We start from the raw sequence: 21867 nt of genomic DNA, 5'->3' as shown, positions 1-21867 counted from the left end.
TTTATCAAAGTAATATTTTAAATAAATTAACTAAGAGTTTATATTAAAACCACTTATGATTGTTGAATATTTACAGGTTCAACAGTGAAGCCAGATCACACAAAACTATTGTAGACCCTAAGTTAGACAGAGCTGGCATAAATCCGCGGTGTTACTCAATGAAAGTCTATGGACTTACATTGGTTCTCATCAACCAATGGAAGCTTGGGAGTTCTATTCCTAGAAATGATGTTAAGAAAGAATATAAAGAAAAATTAAGACAGACTATATCCTGGAGACTGAGCTTCTTACCCACTGTTCCGATTGAATCTTAAGTGAGCATGTGAAGCATTGGCATGCCAGTAAGTGTTTCCAGAGACCGTTGCTTGAATGCTATGTGACACAAGATGGGCTTGCAAGAGAATAATGAACCTTCCACAGGAAGTCCACTACTATTGAAGGAGTCACTCATCCAGAAGGACTCCCCATTGAATCACAATCCTTCGTCATAAATGATTAAATCTCACCCATTCCTGTCAGGCCATTGTTGGAAGTTACACTTAAATGCAATGTTAAAGCTTTACGGGCAGGAGAAAAGTATATTTCAGTGGATGATGAAAATTGTGACAACATGGATGGACCTTGAGGGTATTATGCTAAGCAAAGTAAGTCAGAGGGAGAAAGTCAAATACTGTATGATCTCACTCATAAATAGAAGATAATAACAACAACAAACAAACACATAGAGACAGAGATTGGATTGGTGATTACCAGAGGGGAAGGGGGGAGGGAGGAAGGAGAAAGGGATGATTAGGCACGTGTTTGTTGATGGATTGTAATTAGTCTTTCGGTGGTGAACATGATGTAATCTATACAGAAATCGAAATATAATGATGTACAACTGAAATTTATATAGTATTATAAACCAGTGTTACCGCAATTAAAAAAACAAGAAAGAAAAAGAGGTAGAAAGAAAAGTAGAAGAAGGTGTAGAATTGCTAATGGCATGGAGGTAATTAGAATAAACATGCCATAAAACTGGGTTCAAGTACTATACCTCACATATCATTGAAGGAAAAAAGGGAGAGAAGGGAAGGTAATATTTTGACTAATGATATAGGTAAAAATCTAGACACTCAGGAAATATTTGAATTTTGGAGTTTCTGATTAGACAAAGTTAAAAAGAATATTGTATTTTATTTATTGTATGTTTTGTTTCTATGGAGAGGTTAATACTATCTTAACGATGCCTCTTTATATAAGATAATCTTGATTGATGTTTAATAAATAATCTCAATATTTGACATGTTGAATGACCTTAAGTATGCTCATTCGTTAGGTAAAGTCAAATGAACTACTAAAGTTTTTAACTGAAGGAAGTATGTCCTTCTAATTTTTATCTCTGCATATATTCAAATGTTAAAATACATACATATTTTATTCTCAATAATATGTAAATTATGTGCATATTTAAATCTGAATGTAAGGTTTCTGAAAGTGTTAAATAAGTTTCTTTCATTGCTTCAGGTCACTGATATGATGCTTCAGGACAAACCCTATCCTGATTGGGGAAAATCTGCAAGAGCTTTCTGGAAGAAAGGAAATGTTAGGATCATTTTATTCTGGTAAGAGGTTGTTTCATTTATTGATTTATGCCTTGCCTCACTCAATAAAGGACTTAAGTTGGAAGGTAGTTTTCTTTAGATATATAGAATTCTGTCCAGAGAGGCATTTTCAGTGGATACAATGCTCCATTAAAATGATTAAAACCCATTCTCCTAATTATTTTATGAATTAATTTCTGCTTACATATTGCTGCATATACATATTTACAAGAGATACGTTTTGCTAATGTAGTGATGCATAGAAGATTTTACCAGAGGTAAGTAGATTTTTGACTCAGCAAAATCAAGCTGTAATTTTCATCGATGAAATCTGATAAAAGTGTCTCAAGTAAATACTAAATTTCCAGTATATTTGACAGGATATAATTGTGCTCTGAAGAAGTTATACAGAGAGAGAACCTCTTTACAAATCACATCTGGTTCATTGACATTTCTTCTTTGCATAGTTTCCTTTAGCTCTCCAGCCCAGTCATTGCACCTAAAAAGCAATCCATGTCTTATAGAACTTTGTTTTTTGTGGAGTCACCATTGTTTATGTGTATTTGAAGAAGTTTAGACAGAAAAGATAGGAATATAGAGACAGTCAGAAGGGCACTTCCACCTGGCTGTGTGACCCTGCCCAAGCACAGTGATTTGACATGCTATATGAAAAGCTATGTACTCTAACATTCAGAGAAGTTGTAATTGATGATAACTTGTGCCTTTTAAATTCCCTGCTAGTCACCTGCCTTTGGAAATGAAAGAAAAAAAATCTGTTTATTCTTGGATTTCATTCTGGGGGTTGATTTTTTTTCATGTACAAGCTACAAAAATCATAGTAACTAAGTACTTGGGGGAAAATATACACGTTAAGCTCTTTTTGTGCTTTCGCACTATCATTAAATGTTACTAGAGATATTTGGCATTTTGAACTCAATTCTTAGCAGGTAAACAAAAGTAGATTTTTCAATAATGTAAAAATGAATATGATTTGCAGATGTTTATTTACACCTTGTCTCTATGAGTCAAGTATGGCCTATTTTTATGGTGCATTTAACCTTCATATTTTTTCCTGTTTATAAGCTCTCTTATGTAGCTTGTCTGAATAATATATAGTGTAATAATTATAGGAAATATTTATTGAGGGTATGTTTTGCTCCAGGCTCTGTGCTAAGTACTTGACATTCTATATATTTACTCATTTAATCCTGACAACCCTATAAGATAGGTGCTATTATTGTGAGCATAGGTCTCTGACTCCAGAGCCTCAGTTCTTAATCATTACAGTAGACTATCTGTGGAAGAACAAAGGATACATTATGTGCAAATTTCAAAATGATTATCTTGAACCCTTTTTTAGGTAATGGTGCTAGATAAGAATGTGAGATTCTGGGGAATCATTCCACCCTACAGAATTCTCTACAGAGGTTTTAAGAATCATAATTTAAAAGAAGATAGACTCTAGTATTAAAAGTGTTTATGGACTATCTGTCTTTAAACAATATCCATTTACTATGTTTATAGACATTTTGTATTATTTAATGTATCTTCAAAGGCAGCCCATTGATTATTGTTCAATGTGGCCACTGACAGAGGTCACACGTGTATTATTTGCAAGGATGAGCCGTGCATTTAGCAATCTGAAGGCCCCTATGATTGTTGTCATTAGCTGCTTTTAATTGCAATTGCTGTTTCAGAGGAAAGGAATCCATACTAGATTTTTCCTGACGCATCTTAGTACATTTTTCCTTGCACATTATTACTGAGGTCTGTATATTACCAATCACTTTTATACAAATGACTTTATTTTTGACATATGTGATAACATAGCCCCAAGGGGTAATCTAAAGCATATTTTAAATGTTGTTAAAAATTAATTTAATTAGTCACTGACATATAATATTCTTGAATGAAAAGCAAACTAAACACTTATTCTTGTAGTCGTTGTTTCTGTCAAATTATTGATTATTAGATAATATATTTGAAAGATGGTTTTTTCATTGTTATATTTCAAAAGTAGTATTTCAAATCATGGAGAGCATAAAATAACTGGAGGAAAATTTAAATGCCACTTTAAAAATATTTTTTCCTATTTTATCCATTTCTATACAGTTAGATTATCTTGACAACGGTATTCATGGTTTTAAAAAAGGAAAATCTGATGCAAAAAGTTGAATATGGAAATTATGTGGAAAGCAAAGAAATATTCCTTTTTGTTCATACTTTTGAGATAAAAGGGATTTAGCAAGTGTAAAGGGCATTTGACTTTTTAGCTCTGGGAGATAAAATACAGAAGTCAGTGACAAGGTTTTAAATGAAATTAAAGATAGTGTTTACATACTGTGTATCACCTACTAAAAACGAGGTGTTTTCTTTTGGTTTTGCCATAGTTAATGAAAGAGAGATTCGTGCTAAAAATCTATGGCGGGGAAGAAATTTTGCAAAGGAAAGCTTTCATAAGTTGCAACGTGATTATGTACAGCAGTTGAAACAGTACAACATGCAATTTTGTTCTAGTAGACTTACTTTTTACCTGCATGTAGCTACTTTATACCTCACAAATGCCTGTCAGAAACTATTTCATTTCCAACTGTGTGGCTGAGTTCTTCCTTAATTCTTAATGATAGATGTCTCTACATCGAAGAAAAAGGTTCCTATTTCTTTCTGTAATTGCGCAAAAATGAGCCTGCTAGAGCACATGGGCTCCTGTACCTGGGAGGAGACTATATTATGGCTGTATTTGAAAATACTAAAAGGAAAAGTGAAGAATATTCATAGAACTTCCCTTACAAAGCCTTTTCCCCAGCCTTTTTGATAATTAAAAAGAATGATGACCTAAGAATCTAAATCCTAGGTGAATGCCTAGGATTCAGAGGGTCTATCAAAAACCATTTTTACTTAACTTGTGTCTGAAGTAAAAGAACGTGTGCATAAAAAACAAGTAATGTGATATTTAACGCCTATCTCCCTGCTTTATTTACTCTCTAGGGACACAATTTGTATGTTTTTGATGGGAAGCATCTTGGGATGATATTTCCCAAAGGCTTAGCTTTGTTTTAAAATAAGAGGAGACACCGTCCTGTGATTAGTAGAGGAATTGGTGGAAGAGGGGATTGGGAGATCTGCTGGTTATTAGGGCTTCATAAATACTCCAGTTCCTCACCTTCCAGACACATAAGAGGATTGCATTTTTCTTCCTCCTCTGATCACATGACTTGCTTTGACCAATTAAAATGTGAGTGAAAGTTACGTGTGTCACGTCTAGGTAGAAGCATTTAATTGTCAATGAGAAGCACTGAAGGGAGCTCTTTTCTCGGTAGAGTTGTGGAAGTTTGTGTCTAGCTGAAGCCCCTGTCATTCAGGTTCCCTGAATGACCAGGATAAACCAAGCATCCTTAACAGCACAGTGCACATGGAGTGTGAGCGAGAAATGATCCTTTGCAAATGTTAAGCCACTGAGATTTGGGGGTTGTTTGATACTGCAACATAAACTAGCCCATTCTGTTGTATACAGAAATTGATCCCTAGGAGTGGAGGCTGCCATAACAGAAAGCTAAAATTTTTGTCTTAAGGGTTGGACAGCAAATGGCAAGGAAACTAATGATAGAGGCTGGAAAGATGGTAACCCAGGTGTTATAGTAGCAAAGCATATTGTAAAAATTGTGGTCTGTGATTACTTAGATGCTCCAGGTGAAGTTGGAAAACAGAATATTAGTAGTGTGTTGTGTGGTGCATCTGTGTACAACTGTCCACTTCTGTTTCATTCTGATGCATAGAGATTATCTTTTATTTTTTTCTTTTATGGATGATTAGTATCTTTATATTTTAAAAAGTAGTTTATCTAGTGCTATAATGGTTTGGGTGGGCATCTCTTGATCCTGATTATTGTAATTCTTAACTGGGAAATAGATGTCGCTGCCTCTGTTTATCCTGCTTTTAATATCGTGTTTATTATTAAAGTCTAACAAAAGGAACTTAGTTGTTTAACTTTGACCAGACAAGAGCTAATCAAGAAATGATTATCTTAATATACATGGTGCGGGAGAGTAACATGATAATAATAAAATAATAAGAAAATGTAATAAAGTAATAAAAAACAACCTAAGAATCAGGGGAAATGTCCATCAGAAGGGTTTTGGTGATAGCTCTACCAATATCCAACGTATGACCTGTATGACTACTTTGGGTTTCCGTTTTCTTTTCTGCAAAAGGGATGTTTTTTTATTCTGCATGATCCTTTTCAGCTTTATAATGCTATTTTCTATTATTAAGATTAAAATGTTGAAGAGGGAGTAATTCTTTCTGTTTTGCTCCAGAGGGAAGAATATGGATGGCTATAGTCTGAATGTTTTTGTCCCTCCAAAGGTCATATGTTGAAACCTTAATGCCCTATACATTAAGAAGGTCTGAGAAGGTGGGGCCTTTGGGAGGTGCTTAGGTCATGAGGGTGGAGTCCTCATGAATGGGATTTGTGCCTTTTCAAAAAAAGGCTCCAGAGAGATCCTTAGCTCTTTCCGCCATGTGAGGACACAGCGTGATGGCCTGGGCTGTGAACCAGGAAGGAGGCCTTCACCAAAGGCAGCCATGCAGGTGTCTTGATCTTGGACTTCCCCACCTCCAATAAATTTCTGTTGTGTGTAAGCCACTCAGCCTGTGGTGTTTTGTTATAGCAGCCCAAAGGGACTAACACATGGAGCAATGAGTGTAAGTCACATGGAAGCAGACTTTAGATTCATATACGGAAGAATTCCCAATAATGTGAGCCTCTCAATGCTGAATCTTCCTACCTGACGAAGTGCTGAATTCCCCAACAGTAGATGTATTCCTGCAAAGTCTAGATAATCTTTCAGGGGTGCTATAGAAGGGATTTGCAGAGTGAATGAAAAAAAAACAAAAAACAAATCACTTCTAAATTTTCATCAAACTTGAAAATTTTATGACTCTACCTTTTTAACTAGAAAGGTATTTTGTATTTTTCTGCTTTATAATAGAGAGGATACTAATTATAATTTAATATTCTGTGTCTAATTCCATGATCGTCATGAGGAAAATTTTTGCATTAGACAGTAATTCATGAAAGGTTCCAGGGGCAACTATAGTATGCAAAGCTTTTTGCTTCACTTCCCCAAAAATAAATTAGCTCATATCTTTCCTCTAGATAAATTTTGTCTTCTTGCCTTCAGCCTTCCTTCCATCTCAACATGTCTCTTTAAGCAGTTGTCTACCTTCAATTAAAAGCTGCCTCTGTAACTGAGAAAAAGCAGAACATTTTTAGCCCAAATCAAATAACTATACCTATTAAATCAGTCACATTAACATTTTTTTTGTCCAGCATATTCTCTATATGCTTAGATTTTAAATTTTAAAGTTTGTTTGTCTTAGCATGGCTTTAAACATTTTGCACAAAAATTCATGTCAAGCTTTTCATTCACAGTTCATGAAATCTCCTGCAATTGTTTCTTTTTTTAAAATTGAAATATAATTGATATACAGTGTTCTGTTAGTTTCAGGTGTACATCATAGTGATTTGATGTTTATGTACATTACAAAATGATCACTATGATAAGTCTAGTTACCATCTGTCACCATACAAAGTTATTACCATATTTTTGACTATATAGTCACCTTAACTTTCAACACTACACTAAGTTGACGGGCTCCATTTAAGTCTGGCTACTTCTAAGCAGAAATATCCAAGGATATGTTTCAACTGGTTTTCTTGCTAGATGGAATTTTCTGACTTCCGTAGGAAAATGTGATTGATGTTGCATTACTGTGTTGTCATATTATTTGGAGATTTTCATTTGAAAAGTAAATTCTATATTTATTCCTGAGAGATTTAACGCTCAGGCATATATTTATGCCTGAGCATTAACACAATCCCTTGACCTTCTAGACTTAATTTTGCTGAATTAAGAACAAGCCTTATTTTTATTAACTTATTTTAGTAAATACTTATTAAGTGCTGAGTACAAAGTGAAATGTGGTTAGGAGCACAGACTCTTGAGCCAGCTGCCTGGCTTTCAATCCTGACATCATTGCCTCCTGTTGTGTATTAGTTATTACAATTTTGTTTTAACTGGCACTGAGAATTCAACTTTGAAAAAGAAAATAAGGACTCGGACAGCATAATTTTCTGTCCAGTGAGAAATACAGGGAGGAAAAGAGAGACAGTACCAACCATGGGTGTGGAATATTCATTTTTATATGTATTAACTGGTTTGGCTGTTTATTGATTTGTCTTCCCCAGAGCACGTCCATTTTTTTTTTCAAGAGAAGGAGCTCATTTTGAATTATTTGCTGCATAGGTGTTGAATGAAAGCCTTATAAATTAAATTCTGTGGTGAAAATTTACTATTTATGTAGTTCTCATTTTTTAGTAGAAAGATGGAGAATAAATAGTTCATAAGGTTTTAAATTAAAATATCTTTAAAAGTTTAAAGAAATATATTAAAGTCAAAATGTATTAAAGTCAAAATGATGATTAAGTTCTCTAAGTATTTCTATATCACATTACTTGAGACTTGATATTACTTGTGATATTTCTATATCACATTACATATTTCTATATCATATTACATATTTTTATATCACATTACGTATTTCTGTATCACATTACTTGAGAGCAGATATAACATCTTATTTACCATATCCCTAGCACTTATCACAGTGCCTGACACGCTGTAAGCATCAAATACATTCTTACTGAATGAATTACTTTGGTGAGGAACTTTCACATATACTATACTCGGTGATATTTCTGGAAATTTCTTCAGATAGAGTGCTTCATTGAAAATGATAAAAAATGATTAAAAATATTTTGATTTGTGATTAATTGATACTTTATAAGGATTTGTAATGCTTATGAAGTATTTTTTTCTGAAAAATATTTAGAAATATTTATTTTCAGTGCTTTGAAACATCATCTTGGTCCAAAATTATATAATCTACCTACAACTAGAAAGTTCATTAAAATACTGTTGAATGTATAACTGCAATGATGAAACATCATCTCTGTACTGACTCTGAAAGTTTTTATCTTAGGATCTTTTCCTCATTTCTTAAAGGAGAGTGAAGTTTAAGGAAAAAGAATTAATTAAGCTGGTCTTAAATTGCTTAAACAATACTGCCCTATATAAGCCTTCATTCCAACAGCTAAAGCCTGGAATAGCAACATTGAGCCCAAGAACAATCCTTGGATTTATGAATCTTTGAAACAGAATGCCCTTTAATAAAAGATTGGCAATACTGCGTGGTTTTTCTGTAAAACAATTACGGGTAGAACCGAGTTATTCCTCTTCAACCTTAAATTTGCTGGTTGAATGGAATACTCCCCTGAGCCATGAGGCCTAAGTCATACTTACTTATTGAGTTTCTAAAGTATAGGTCATGTTTTCAAGGGTCTCTGAGTTCACATATACTAGTATAAATGCGCAAATTTAAAATAGAAACAATAAATTCTAGAAGAGAGAAAGCAACGCTTAACCAAGATTAGTGACTTGATCCATTTCAGCAGTGTGGGAAATCTCTACCTATTTTTGCATTGTTTTCCTCATGATTCATGCCCTTGCTCCCACCATCTCTAGTAGACTAAAAATGCAAAGTCTTTCATACTAACAAAACTCCAAGTATTTCTATGGCTTGACCTTTTGGAAAGCCCAGATGTTTCCACTCTTGCTCTTTCCGCACATCTTCTAGTAACCATTGGTGGAATACCTTGAGGTATTTATCTCCATCCTGCAAAGATTTACAAAGTAGCAGTAGGCAAATACCTCCGAGTAAAATGCTGCTACAATAAATGTCTTTTGCTGGCAAAAAAGTCCTCCTTAAAAAAGTGTTTATTTTTGTATGCTTTGATCAAAACCTGCTTATTATAATTAAGATTCTCTATTCAAGTGACAATCATCATATCAGAATAGCTGTCATTCTTTATTTAAATCACTCCGATCATAAGTGTCCATCAGCTTTTTGCACATTGAATGGGAAAACAACGAAGTTTCAGGGTCACCATGGAACAGCTAGTTGTTTAGTGCCCATAATTCTCTACGGTTCTCATCTGGTTCTGAGACTGGTGATTCACAAACTCAATTTTGTGGTACATTAGTCACTGTTGGAAACTCAGAACTGATTGGTTTTCAAACCAGAATCGCTGGTAACTAATACTTAGATGTTCTCTTAGGGCCACTCTTTTACCATTATCTAAGTGGAAGTGAATTCATTATTTTCTGAGCCACTGATCAAAGGAGGTGGAGAGTACAGGGGAGGTTCATCCAAGACAAGTTGAGACCTGTGACAGTCCCATCAATGTGCAATTTCTTTCCAGGATCAGACTGTGACTATCACCCAGATCCAGTATGAATTCCCCTCAGCAGAGCTGGTTCCATAATGCCAGCTCTTGTTTTCAGAATATCCTTTTCCTCTGTTTCCCCCGCTGGCCAGAGCTCCCTGTGTGAATGCCTTCTCTCTTTAGAAGAAGGGATGGATGCATTAACTGTATTGAAGGTTAAAATGCTTTGATGTTTTCTGTTGCACCTGGGAAGCTTTCTGATGAATTACGGGTAGAATGTACAGGCAGGTGTCACAGAGCAGATGAGGCAATCTGAGTTTGTTCTCACATATTTATTTATTTAACCCAAAGTGATGGGCATCTGAGTGACCCACGTTCTGGAAACCAAACAAGAATGAATGTCTCCACGTGTAAGCTGGACAAAGCTTTGCTAGTGAGTGAGAGAAAAATATGTGCTTGTCTCGTTCATTAATTAATTAATTAATTCATTCATTCATTCGTATTTGTTGACTGTGTGAGGCATTCACTGGGAACGCAACAGAAACAGGAAACACACATAGTTCTTGCCCTCATGTAAGACTTACTGTCTTTCTAATCAACTAGACTGTTGGTAAGACAGAAATAAAGAAATAATTAAGTAAATAAAAAAATTACAAATAATGATAAGTTCTAGGAAGGAAGCAAATATCAGTGACTGTACCCCTTTCCAGGTCCTTCCTCTTCAGGTCACATTTCTTGAAAGGGTTGTCCACACTCGCTCTCCACTTTTTTTGCTTGCCAATTACAGTGTCATCTCTGATCCTATTCCACTCTATGGATTCTGTGTAGTTTCTTACCATCAATGCTCCTGAATTTCAGCTTTTTTCAGACTTCTACATGCACAAACCAGTACTGTTTGGGAGGTTATTCATGCAATGGTGACTTTGGCTGGCCATCTTTTATTTAAGGTGGGCAGTTATGGAAGGACATAGTTGAAAAGTAATATCTTAACCTTTTATTTTGATGGCCTTTAAGGCAAACAATGAGGGGGAACTTTTTCAAATGTGTATTAGACATTGTATTATTTTCTTAAATATAAAATATCATTTTAACAAAATTTTCAGTTAGTACTAATATATGGACAGCCTTTCAAGTGTTTATTTACTATCAGAAAGATATACTAGAAAGGCACTTTCTCTTCATTTTTTAATTAATAAATATGTGCTGCATGATCGCTTACTTTGTATAAGCCAGTGTGTTTTAGTACAAACTTCTGATTTTTGGAAATGCAATGAGGAGCTTGCATTTCCAGTGGAAGTGGGGTGGGGGGAGGAAGGCTTTGGCATGCCTAAACCACATATCGAAATATGGAAAACAGGCCTTAAGAGGTAAAATAAGAATGTTATGGGAATTTAGAGGTAGGAGAGATTACATAAAGCGTATACTATAGACTGAATGTTTGTGTCCTCTACAAGTTCATGTGTTGAAATCTAATCCCCAATGTGATGGCATTTGGAGGTGAGGTGTTTGGAACGTGATTTGGTCATGGGGGTGGAGCCCTCATGAATGGGGTTGGTGCCCTTTTAAAAGAGACCTCAGAGAGCTCCCTTGCCCCTTCCACCACATGACACACAGTGAGAAGACGGCTATCAACAAAACAAGAAGCAGGCGCTCAGCAGACATGGAATCTGCTGGCATTTTGATCTTGGGTTTCCCAGGCTCCAGAACTGTGAGAAGTAAATTTCTATTGTTTATAAGCCAGTCTATGATATTTTGTTATAGTAGCCTGAACAGATTACAACATGTGCAGCATAAATGATACTTTAAATATTTTAGTGGTTTGAATTACACATCTGATGTTTTTACTTTGAAATATTTTCAACTTATAAAAGAGTTGTAAAAATAATACAAAGAATTCCTGTATATCTTTCATCCATGTTTCCCAATTGACAACATTTTATGATGTTTGCTGTGTCATTTTTTTCTCTCTCTCTCACTAGATAGATAATGGTAACATGTCAATATTAACTTCCTGATTTTGATAATTAGACTGTAATCATGTGAGAGAATTTCTTTCTTTTAGGAAAGGATAAATATTTCGTTGTATTTCCTAAAACTCTCTTCTTTTAGGAAAGGGTAAATAGTTCATTGTATTTCCTAAAACAAGGACATTCTCTCACATAACCACAGCCCAACTGTCAAAATCAGGAATTTAACATCAGTATAATACATTAATTGTCAGACCTTATTTAAAGCTTGCCAATTGTCTTAATAATGTCTTTTATAGCAAAAAAAGAAAAAAAGTACAGAGAGAGAAATAATAAAAATAAAAAGATTGTTTTGTTTTCATCTGGCTCAGTACTCAGTACAGAAACATGCATTATATTTAGTTGTAAACCTCTTCAGACTCTTTTAATCTAGAACAGAAAACTTATCTTTCATAAAGGTATTTTTTAGATGCATATTCTTTTACAAGTGCTGACATGAAATATTTTCATTCATTGATGAAAATTTATTAGAACTCTTTCAAGGTTTGATGAGCCTTAGACAACATATCACATATTGTGAATACTTCCTATAATACCTGCATTTAGGAATTGATGCTATTCTTAGTATAACACATTTTCAGTTTGGTTCATTGAACTTTTGAAAAGTAAATGTCACTCTTTGCCATTATTCTTTAAACCTGCCCTTCTATTTGTTTTATGTAGTTCAGAATCAGCAATACTTTAAGCAAGCATTCAATCAACTTCTAAAGTATATTCCATGTTGAGCCAGAATTGTGGAGGATAGGGAAAAACAGGCGTTATGATCCCAGCCCCCAAGAACCATGCAAATGATTTGGGCAACCCAAAACTCACATAAATACAACAAACGGTAGATAACACAAGGTGGTTCGTGACCAATAATTAAATTATCTCATAGTGACTAAGTTCCATTTGGAAATGGAAAGAGGATTGGGGTAGTCATGGAAGTAATCACGGAGGAAGTTAGATCTAAATAGGCCCTTGAAGAACGCAGAAGTAGAACCTTCAGGTGATGGGAGGTCTAGCAAGAAGCAACAAGAGTTCTCTTACAGGATGATTGGAGCAGTCAGGATTCTCAGATCCAAATAGGTACCTGGCAAAAAGAAAGTCTTTTTTCTGATATTAAGAAGGTTATCACAGGGCTGGGGTTTCAAAGCAGGAGTTGCCCACAGTCTTGGGGGTACTGAGCAGGTGGGTTACACACAAGAGCTTACCCAAAAATCTAAGACTGCTTCCCGGGAACTTCCAAAAACCTATTGCCCATAAGTAGGCTCTGAACTCAGAACTAGACAAGAGACAGTGTTGGCCCAATGCTGAGTCTCCTGGGATTGAATCAAAGATACTGAAAGTCCTCTAATCCCCAATGAGAGACAAAGATTGACAGTTTAGGCTCTCGTTCCCAACTATGCCGTGAAAGTCTGCATTTTTTGTGGTTTTCTTACCATGTCCCTCCCACTGTGAGTTGAGAGAAGAGACCATGTTTTGTTTTGCTCAGTATTCCCTGGGCTTACTAGCCATTGAATAAATATGTGTTCAGTTGCTGATGCCAGAATAAATGACTACAATCTTCCTTGGTAGACAAAACTGGAACCCTCTAATGCTTTAGTGGAGAGTTGCTCGCAATGAGGACATCCCGATGGGGCGGGTTTGTCTGGATGAGCAGCCCTAATTTTGTCCCTTGTGTTTCTCCCCGCCTTGGGGTTGTCTCATTTGCATCACTGCTGCCATCAGCACCACCTGGGCCAAGCATGGTAAGAAACACCTTTCTTCATTTCTCTCTGTCATAGAGTCCAAAATTTTCCAGAAAACCAGTACTAAACACTAAAAAAGAACAAAGGAAATCTTTTCAGGATGCACAGATATCATAAACACAGTCTGGTATCCTACACACAGGTCTGTGATCCTTTACTATCTCCTCACCTCGGGCATCTGAACCATTTCAGGGACTTTTTACCTCGTTTATATCTCATCCACTTGCTGCTTTGCCTGATTCTATGTGGTCCAGGCCACCATATTTCTGGCTAAAATGGAGTCCTTGCTGAATGAGTCTGGTACAATGCTGCAATCACCTTTCCAGTTATAGGTCTGAGTTATTGACAGACTGTGGTGATTAATCCAGGAATGATCCTGCCCTCTAAGTAGCTATCACTCTACCCGAATTATATGAACCACGCAGGAGCCCAAATCTATATGTAAGAATTAGCACTGGCTTCAAGTCATTTCTGTGTGATTCTCAACCATATTCCCTTTTCAGTCATTGCCTTACTACTGAAATATCCTTAGAATCCTGTACCAAAGGAACTTTCATTTATTGAGTGCTTCCTGTCTGCCCAGGTCTGGGCTCTTCACAGTCATCGTTTCATTTAATCCACACCACCACTCTACAAGGTAATTATCATTATTATTTGTATTTTAAAGATGAAAGCCTGCAGCTGAACGAGGTTGCATAGCTGGTGAACAACAAAGCTGGGATTCAAGTGCAGGCTGGCTGATTTCAGAGCCTGCACCTTACAGCACTGAAGGGCTTCACATATTCCAAGATTTTAAAACATTTTGCATATTTAACAATGATTAATTGTATTTTTCACGTATATATTTGCTATAACCCTTTCTTTCTTCTAGCAAATGGATTTGGGTTGACTAAAGAGAGACAGTAAGGTCCAAGAATCCTTTGAGTTTATCTCCTTATGTTCCAATACCCTCGTATTATTGGCAAAGAAATTTAAATAAACATCAGTTAAGTGACCTACCCAAGGTCACAAAATTAAGTAATGTCTCTCTGGCAATGAACACTTAGGGTTATTGGTTCCTGGTTTAATATTCTTTTTACTGTATCACATTGCCTTTCTATGTTCATTTTTAAAAAATCAATAAAATTTAAACTAAAAGAATTGGCTGGTGATTGGATATGTTGAGGTAACAGCTCTTATAAGCCAATAGTAATTATCAGAACATTCTGTGTAGTTTAAATTGATGTAATTGTATATCATTTTCCCTCAATTACGGGAATTAGGCAAGAAAAAGACGTACAATGTATAGTTTAATATGCCATTAAAGCATGATGTAATAACAGAATCTTCACTTAAGTTCTCATATGAAAAGCCAATTGCTATTTTTCTTGTTTGTTTTATCTTTAGGAATTTCAAGGATTTAATTTCTTTAAAATATATTTGCAAAGTTGAAAATATAGATTACTTTTGATGTCCTAAATGTTGGCACTAACAATCATAACAAAAACCCAGCATTTTACTAGGGGACACTGGAAGTGAGAAGATATTAAACATTACAGCTAGTCAAAGAAGGACTCTATACCTTGGAAAATAGTGAGTTCAGCATTCCTGCAGAAAATATCTGCCCGAGAGTGAATATTCCAGCACTGATTCTAAGAATAGACTAGGTGATAGCCAAGATTCTTTGCATTCTAAAATTCTATGATTCTGGGTAGGTTATTTCCTTGTCTAAGGTTATCTATGTGTTTGGACAGGCATGAAGTGCTGAGAATAATGATTAAAGCAACTCAAAATAGCATCCTAAGGAAACATTAGTTTTAGCATGCTTATTCTGTGCTGCACTATTCAGCCATTGAAACTATGCTTTGGCAGGATATTTAATGACTTGAGAGGTGGAGGAAAAAATGCTGATCTAAGTAACTTTGGGAAACAGTGTTTTGAGTGGGAACTGAAAGATTAAAGACAAAGGGAACTAGGTATGAACAACTGCATTCTAGTTGGTAAAGTTATTTCTTGTGGGGATATGGGTTAACAATTCTGAGCCTGCTTTCCATGTGTGCTGGGATTTGTCAATGAATAAATGAATGGTGGGTGGTGGAAGCCGGATTTCTCACTGTGGAAGAGGGAAGTTACAGATAAGCAAGGGGCGGTGGTGGTGGCGGGGGGATGGCATGTAGGCTACAGTGAACAATGTGGTACTAGATTAGAGTCAGACGTCAGTATAAACTCATATTTAGCTTAATATAAAGACAGATGAATATTTACAGAAATAATTTTAGGTATGTTTGTATATATGGGTTATATATCTAGTTCTCTGTGCTGGGAGGGCTCAGACAGAATGACCCTCCAGTAGCAATGAGCACACCCAGTGCCCTGATCTTGGTTTCTAGTGCTGTTCTTCAGTGAAAGGAACCAGGGCACTTGGGAGAAATGACTGATTCTAGGTCTGGGGCAGAGAATATATAAAATGATCCTGGAGTATCTTGTCATACCAGAAAGTAAGGAAGTGTTCAAAAACAAAATGATGGGGACACGTCAAAGGGACTCAGAGTCAACTTGAAAGAGCTCCCAGTGGCCAAAGTTAGAACAATTTGATTGACAAAATAAATGAAGTAGTTCTAGATTATAATCTAAAGTATCAAATAAGTATCCATGAATCCATACTAATATAAATAAATGATTAAATAACTAAATCGGGAAGAAGAGAAATCTCCCATATAGAAGAATTCTAAATAATTTATGTAGATACTCCTCTCTTCAAGATAGTGAAGCTTAACTCCCAAATTATTAACTTCTCCCAAATTAACTTCTCCCAAATTATTAAGTAAATTTCAGTTGTTTATAGGAGATTTTGTTGTTGCCTACTTCTGGATAGACTTTAAGGCTGCAGCAACCACACCCTTCATATGGCCAGTGTTCTAGCCTTAGAATAAGATTCTAACTGTGGACTTTTCTGTTTTATTTACTGATATCATTCCCATCTCAGTGTAGTGATATCTCAAATATATGTGTATTTGTATTTATATATATACTTCTTTGCAGATATACAAATAAATGGAATATATTGTGATCTGTAACTGATCATGTCTTCCTTGTGAGGCTACTTCTAGCTACTAGGATTGGGAAGTGTGGGGGATCATCATAAAATTTTAAATTACTGGTTAGTGATACCTCTGAGGCTTTGGTTCTAAATGATCACTTTTGGAAGACTCATTCTTATTTAGTTAAGTCTGTCTATTTGGGGTAAATGTTCGGTTTTTCATATACCCCTCCCCCATCCATCCTCTTGACTTTCTTGGAGTTGTTTGTATAGCCTTATCTATGGACAGTGATGGCTGAGGTATAATTGATTCTGTCTGACCTTTTAAGACCTATTCTGGTCATGAATTCCATTCACCTCTCCTCCACTCAAGTCTCAACAGTCCCTTTGTCTTGAGTCCTCTCTAGGGAGTATCCAGAGCTGGTTTAATTTCTTATACCTAGCCTCATCTCTCTACAGGTGCCCTAAAGCCAAGATATCATTCTTTTATAGGAAAGACCTGCGTCCTCCCTTGGGCTACAGCCAGAGAAGCCCTGATGTTCTTGAGAGCCTTCAAACTTATCTGGTCATTTTTACATGTCACCACTCACCCCCTAGAGTGGACCCTAGTGGTATAGAGGAATAAGATCTTTGCTGTCTGGTCCCTTCATCCTTCTTCTATCCCTCTTTTCCTTCCAATACTCTATGTCTGGAAGAGCAGATATCCTCTATTTCCATGGGCAGGAATTTCTCTTATATTGTGTCCATCCTCTATTATCTCCACTAATGTGTTCCAGTCAGCCAGGCTTCTTGATAGAGGAGCTCTGAGATATTAGAAACTAGGAATTACCAAGGGTTGAAATATTTTGGCTTAATATTTCCAAAGTATAAACCTCATTATATCTCTGCCCTGGTCTTGCATACAAGTAGTGCTATAATGCCCCATACTAGGCTTTCTAGGAATATAATCGTCTCAGAGTGCTGCATTCTGTAAATCACATATTATAGTGGTTTTAGATCCAGGAAGATGTTGAAACTATGAAGAGTGCACCTCGGTAAAAAAAAGTCATAAACCAAGAATATGAGAAATCTCCTCTAACTGTCTTTTGGTCCTCAGTCCTCAGGCTACTCCATATGAATTTCTTTACACTAAGTTCTCCTTATTCCAGCATTTTAATGCCAGATGACTTAGGCTCTTCTACTGTGTCCAAGTCCCCTCAACCTTCACCACAGACCTTCTCTCCTCATGGTGGCATCTACCTAGACCATCATTTGGAATTAGATTCTTCAGGTTATGTGCATGTTTCACATGCACATAAACTCTTTCTTACAACCAAAGTTAAAATTTCCTTATTTTTTATACATGGTTTTAAACCAAAGGCTGCTAAGGATATTTGACTTTTCCCCAAATTGGCACTTCCTTTGATACTAAGAATGTATCACTCACTTTTAATCCAAAGGACTTTCTTCTTTATAAACCATGAGTTTTCTACAAGTTTTAGGGTCCTGCCTCCTACCATCCACATTCGAGTTTCACCTTAATTAACTAGCTCAGCAAACTATAGCTTGTGCAGGCTGACTTGTGAGGTCCTATAGCAAACCAATGCAAAAACAGAAATTCAGTTCAATAATAAGCAAAAATACCCCAAATGCCAAGAGAAGCTTCTAAAAAGCATGATTGTCTGCCTCACTCTGTCAATTCGCTGGGCCCTTCCAGAATATGAGGACTTCCTGGGATGTGATCCATCACCCAGCTGTCAATCCACAGCTCTCCCATATCTTACTAACTTTATACTATTTACAATGAGTCTTCTCTCATCTGTTTGATAAATGTTCGTCCCCCATGCCCTGAGTTGTATAGCTTCCCTCTTACTCAAGGAAAAGACCTTTAACTTCATTTCTATTCCTTGTTTATCTGCCTTTGCCCTGACTCTCTTACACACACACACACACACACACACACACACACACGCAGGTACAGCACCTATGCATGTGCACACACACTTATGTGCACACACACCCTATGAACACACAAATGCACATAAGCCCACATATGTGTGCTCACACATGCATGCACACACAAACATATATTGAATTGATCGCAATCCTTGGTTCATGACACTTGCATTATTGACCCATGCAAGACCATCTTTTACCTATACATCTATATGTCAATCTTAGACTTTACAGATTTCGATTGTTGTCAGTCTGCCTAAGAACTCACAAAGTAGAGATACTTGAAATTAGACTCTTTTGTTCCACCTACCTTAAAACTGCGTATTCATTGATAACCCTTCTCTATCCCCTTCACCTATGCCAAGGCTAGCACAAAGGGGAGCCAGGAATGAGTAATGCTTTTTTTTTCAAGTATATATTTTTTTTAACAAAATCTTAATCTAAAAAGAAATTACCTTTGGCAAAATTTCCAGTATTAGAAACCGTGTGAAGTAGGATTTGGAAGTCATTGGGAGCTTCATCTTTGCCTGTGAAACCCTACCATATAAGGGTGATCCCCCAGTCCTTTTGTCTGTAAAACTAGTTTTGCTTCTGAATATTCTTTTGGTAACCAAACCACACCAGAGGCAATGCGATTTACTATGATAAATCAATGAGTGCAGCTGTGGCTGCAGGGCAAACGGAGAATTTCAAAAATTCATCATAGCTTTGTTCTCTCCAGGCCCACTTCGCTTCAGTCTTCCTCAGTCCTCCTCTTATCACATCTCCCCAAAGCTGTCTTCTGGAAGCTTGAAGGCAGAGCAGCCACCTATACCACCAGGCTTCCACCCTCTCTTCCATCCATAAGGGATGGGAATGCTGAGCCCAGTGCCCCAAGATAGGCATGTTTTATTCATATTTGCAGCTTTGGTGCAAATGCACGCTGCATTTTCTCAGTACAGTATTTTCATGTGTCTTTGTGTGGAGTGGTAAGTTTGGGGTAGGGAAGGGAACAAAGACCATATGTCGAAGGAAAAATTCTTTGTTTGTTTTGTCCAGTTGAGAAAGAACACACCACTTTTAGGTTTCCCCTCACACTTCTGGAATACAGCTGGCTGGGATTCTCTTGTAACATACCATGAAGTATCTTAGTACTTAATGAAATGAAATTTGAGTATCACAGAGAGGAAATGACAGGCCAAAAAACTGCCATGAAACTACATTAAAATGTACTTGGCGTACATTTGAATTACCCCAGTTGAATTGCAAAAATAGTGCAGTGATGGAGTTGCTGGAATTAAAAGAACAGAATGTTGCCAAAGTTGAAACTATCAAAGGCAATTTAGTATGTCTTTTTTTCCCCCTGTGAATAAATGAGCTGATTTTTTTTCCTTTTAGCATAAAATGCGAATATATATATATTTTATATATATATATTCACGTAATCTTCAACTGGATTCTAATTTCACACCCACATTATATGAAGACACTTCATTATTTGTTTCCATGAAAGCAATTTTAGTGTATAAATAACTTCATTGGTGATGTTACCACAGTATAATTTTGCTATGCAAAATATCACAGTGCCAACCACAGACCTCTGAGGTCAGTGAATTGGACACTGATCATCATTGCTTGTTGTAAATCCATCTTTAGCTGTAGAAGACTCCAGTTAAGCTATCCCTGATTATCTGCACTGTAGGAATATTCTTTAACAAAGTTGTGTCCACAGTGGGTTAAAGTTAGTGGACTGAATTGGGGTAAGGAGGGAGGCTACTGACATCTCTGAGACTCTCTACTAAGGTTGCTGTTTTAAATATATTATTACACTTAACTTTAATAAACCCAATGGGCTAGCTATTATTATCCCTATTATATACAGGAAGAAACTCAAGTTTATCTAACTAATGTCATAACAGTTTGAAACACCCATACTCATGTTCATTTCACCTCATCATGCTGCTTATAGGTTCTCCATTTACGTGGCACTCTAAATATTAATGAAAGAAATAGAAAAAAATAATGTAGCCCCCTGTGAGAGGCATTTTTATCCTTTGGGGGAACTGCCACAATTACCTAGAGTCAGGCAGAATTACTACCAAGGTTAATGCAGAAGTTCTCCTTATGGCACCTATGTCGCAATCTCTTCAGGTACCATGACCATCTTCTCCAGGTAAGTGGGCATTGCACTGAGAAGTGGTCTCTTTTTCTGGATAAGAATGGGATGGGGGCAGAGATAAAGGTCACTGGAAATGCCCTTAAAATAGCATAGATAGAATGAATTATTCTTTTCTAAATAAGGTATGATATGCAACCAGCAGACCCCTTGGGTTCAGTGTCACAGATTTTTTCCTACCCTGAAGTAGGGAGAGTTTACCTCACTTGTAATCCAGTAAACTTAATAAATATATTGTATATGTGGAACTCAATATTTCTCTGTCTCTCTCTATATATAATATGTCTATGTATATATGTATGTATATAGATAGATCAATATTTATATACTATATATTATATATTGTATAATACATGTACAATATATAACACAAATATCATATACATGTTGTTTTGGGCTGAATATATCCTCCCAAAATTCGAATATTGAAGTCCTAACCCCCAGTACCTCAAAATGTGACTGTATTTGGAGGAAGGGCCATTGCAGATGTAATTAGTTAAAATGAGGTCATTAGGGCGGGCCCTAATCCAATATGACTGGTGTTCTTATTAGAAGAGAAAATTAAGACACAGACACACACAGAGGGAAGACCATGTGAAGACACAGAGAGAAGACAAACAAAAGAGAGAGGCCTCAGAAGAAACCAACTCTGCCAACATCTTGATCTTGGACTTCTAGCCTCCAGAATTGAGAGAAAATAAATTCCTATTGTTTAAGCCACCCAGCCTGTGGGTATTTTATTATGGCAGCCCTAGCAAACTAATACACATGTATAATAGAAATATAATAAAAATGAGCCCAATGAATCCCAATCCCCAAACATTTAGTGTTTTTCTAAAAAACAATAAAGAGTTAAGTAATACAAAAACAACCTAATATCATGGATTTTTACAAAGGCAACTTTTAGGGCCTTCGTGCCTTTGGCTCATTACATGTTGTGCCTAATCTCCCACTAGTCAATATTTGCATTACAGAGTCACAGCAATAGTTGATTTGCAGAAACATGACCCTGGGGCACTTTATTATTGCAGTCATGAAAGAAAAGATTCAATCATGTTTAGTCTATTACACTTATGAAAGCAAGAAATGGATTATTAGATTTTAGAAATATTTGCAAGTTGGAACAAAATG

At 36.2% G+C, this 21867-nt stretch overlaps 1 protein-coding gene across 6 annotated transcripts in view; it reads left to right on the top strand.

The window, feature by feature from the left end:
• Positions 1–21867, top strand: part of TMEM117 (transmembrane protein 117) — a 446351-nt gene that overhangs the window by 294796 nt on the left and 129688 nt on the right. For all 6 annotated transcript variants that reach the window (XM_087442530.1, XM_087442532.1, XM_087442531.1 and 3 more), the window contains one exon: positions 1507–1604. In XM_087442530.1, the coding sequence (XP_087298656.1) occupies positions 1507–1604 (98 nt within the window). The remainder of the gene's footprint in view (positions 1–1506; positions 1605–21867) is intronic.

Source organism: Ceratotherium simum, chromosome 17 (assembly GCF_057802395.1).
Source record: "Ceratotherium simum simum isolate JZ-2026a chromosome 17, ASM5780239v1, whole genome shotgun sequence".
Lineage (NCBI taxonomy): Eukaryota > Metazoa > Chordata > Mammalia > Perissodactyla > Rhinocerotidae > Ceratotherium > Ceratotherium simum.
This window is presented reverse-complemented; position numbering and strand designations above follow the sequence as displayed.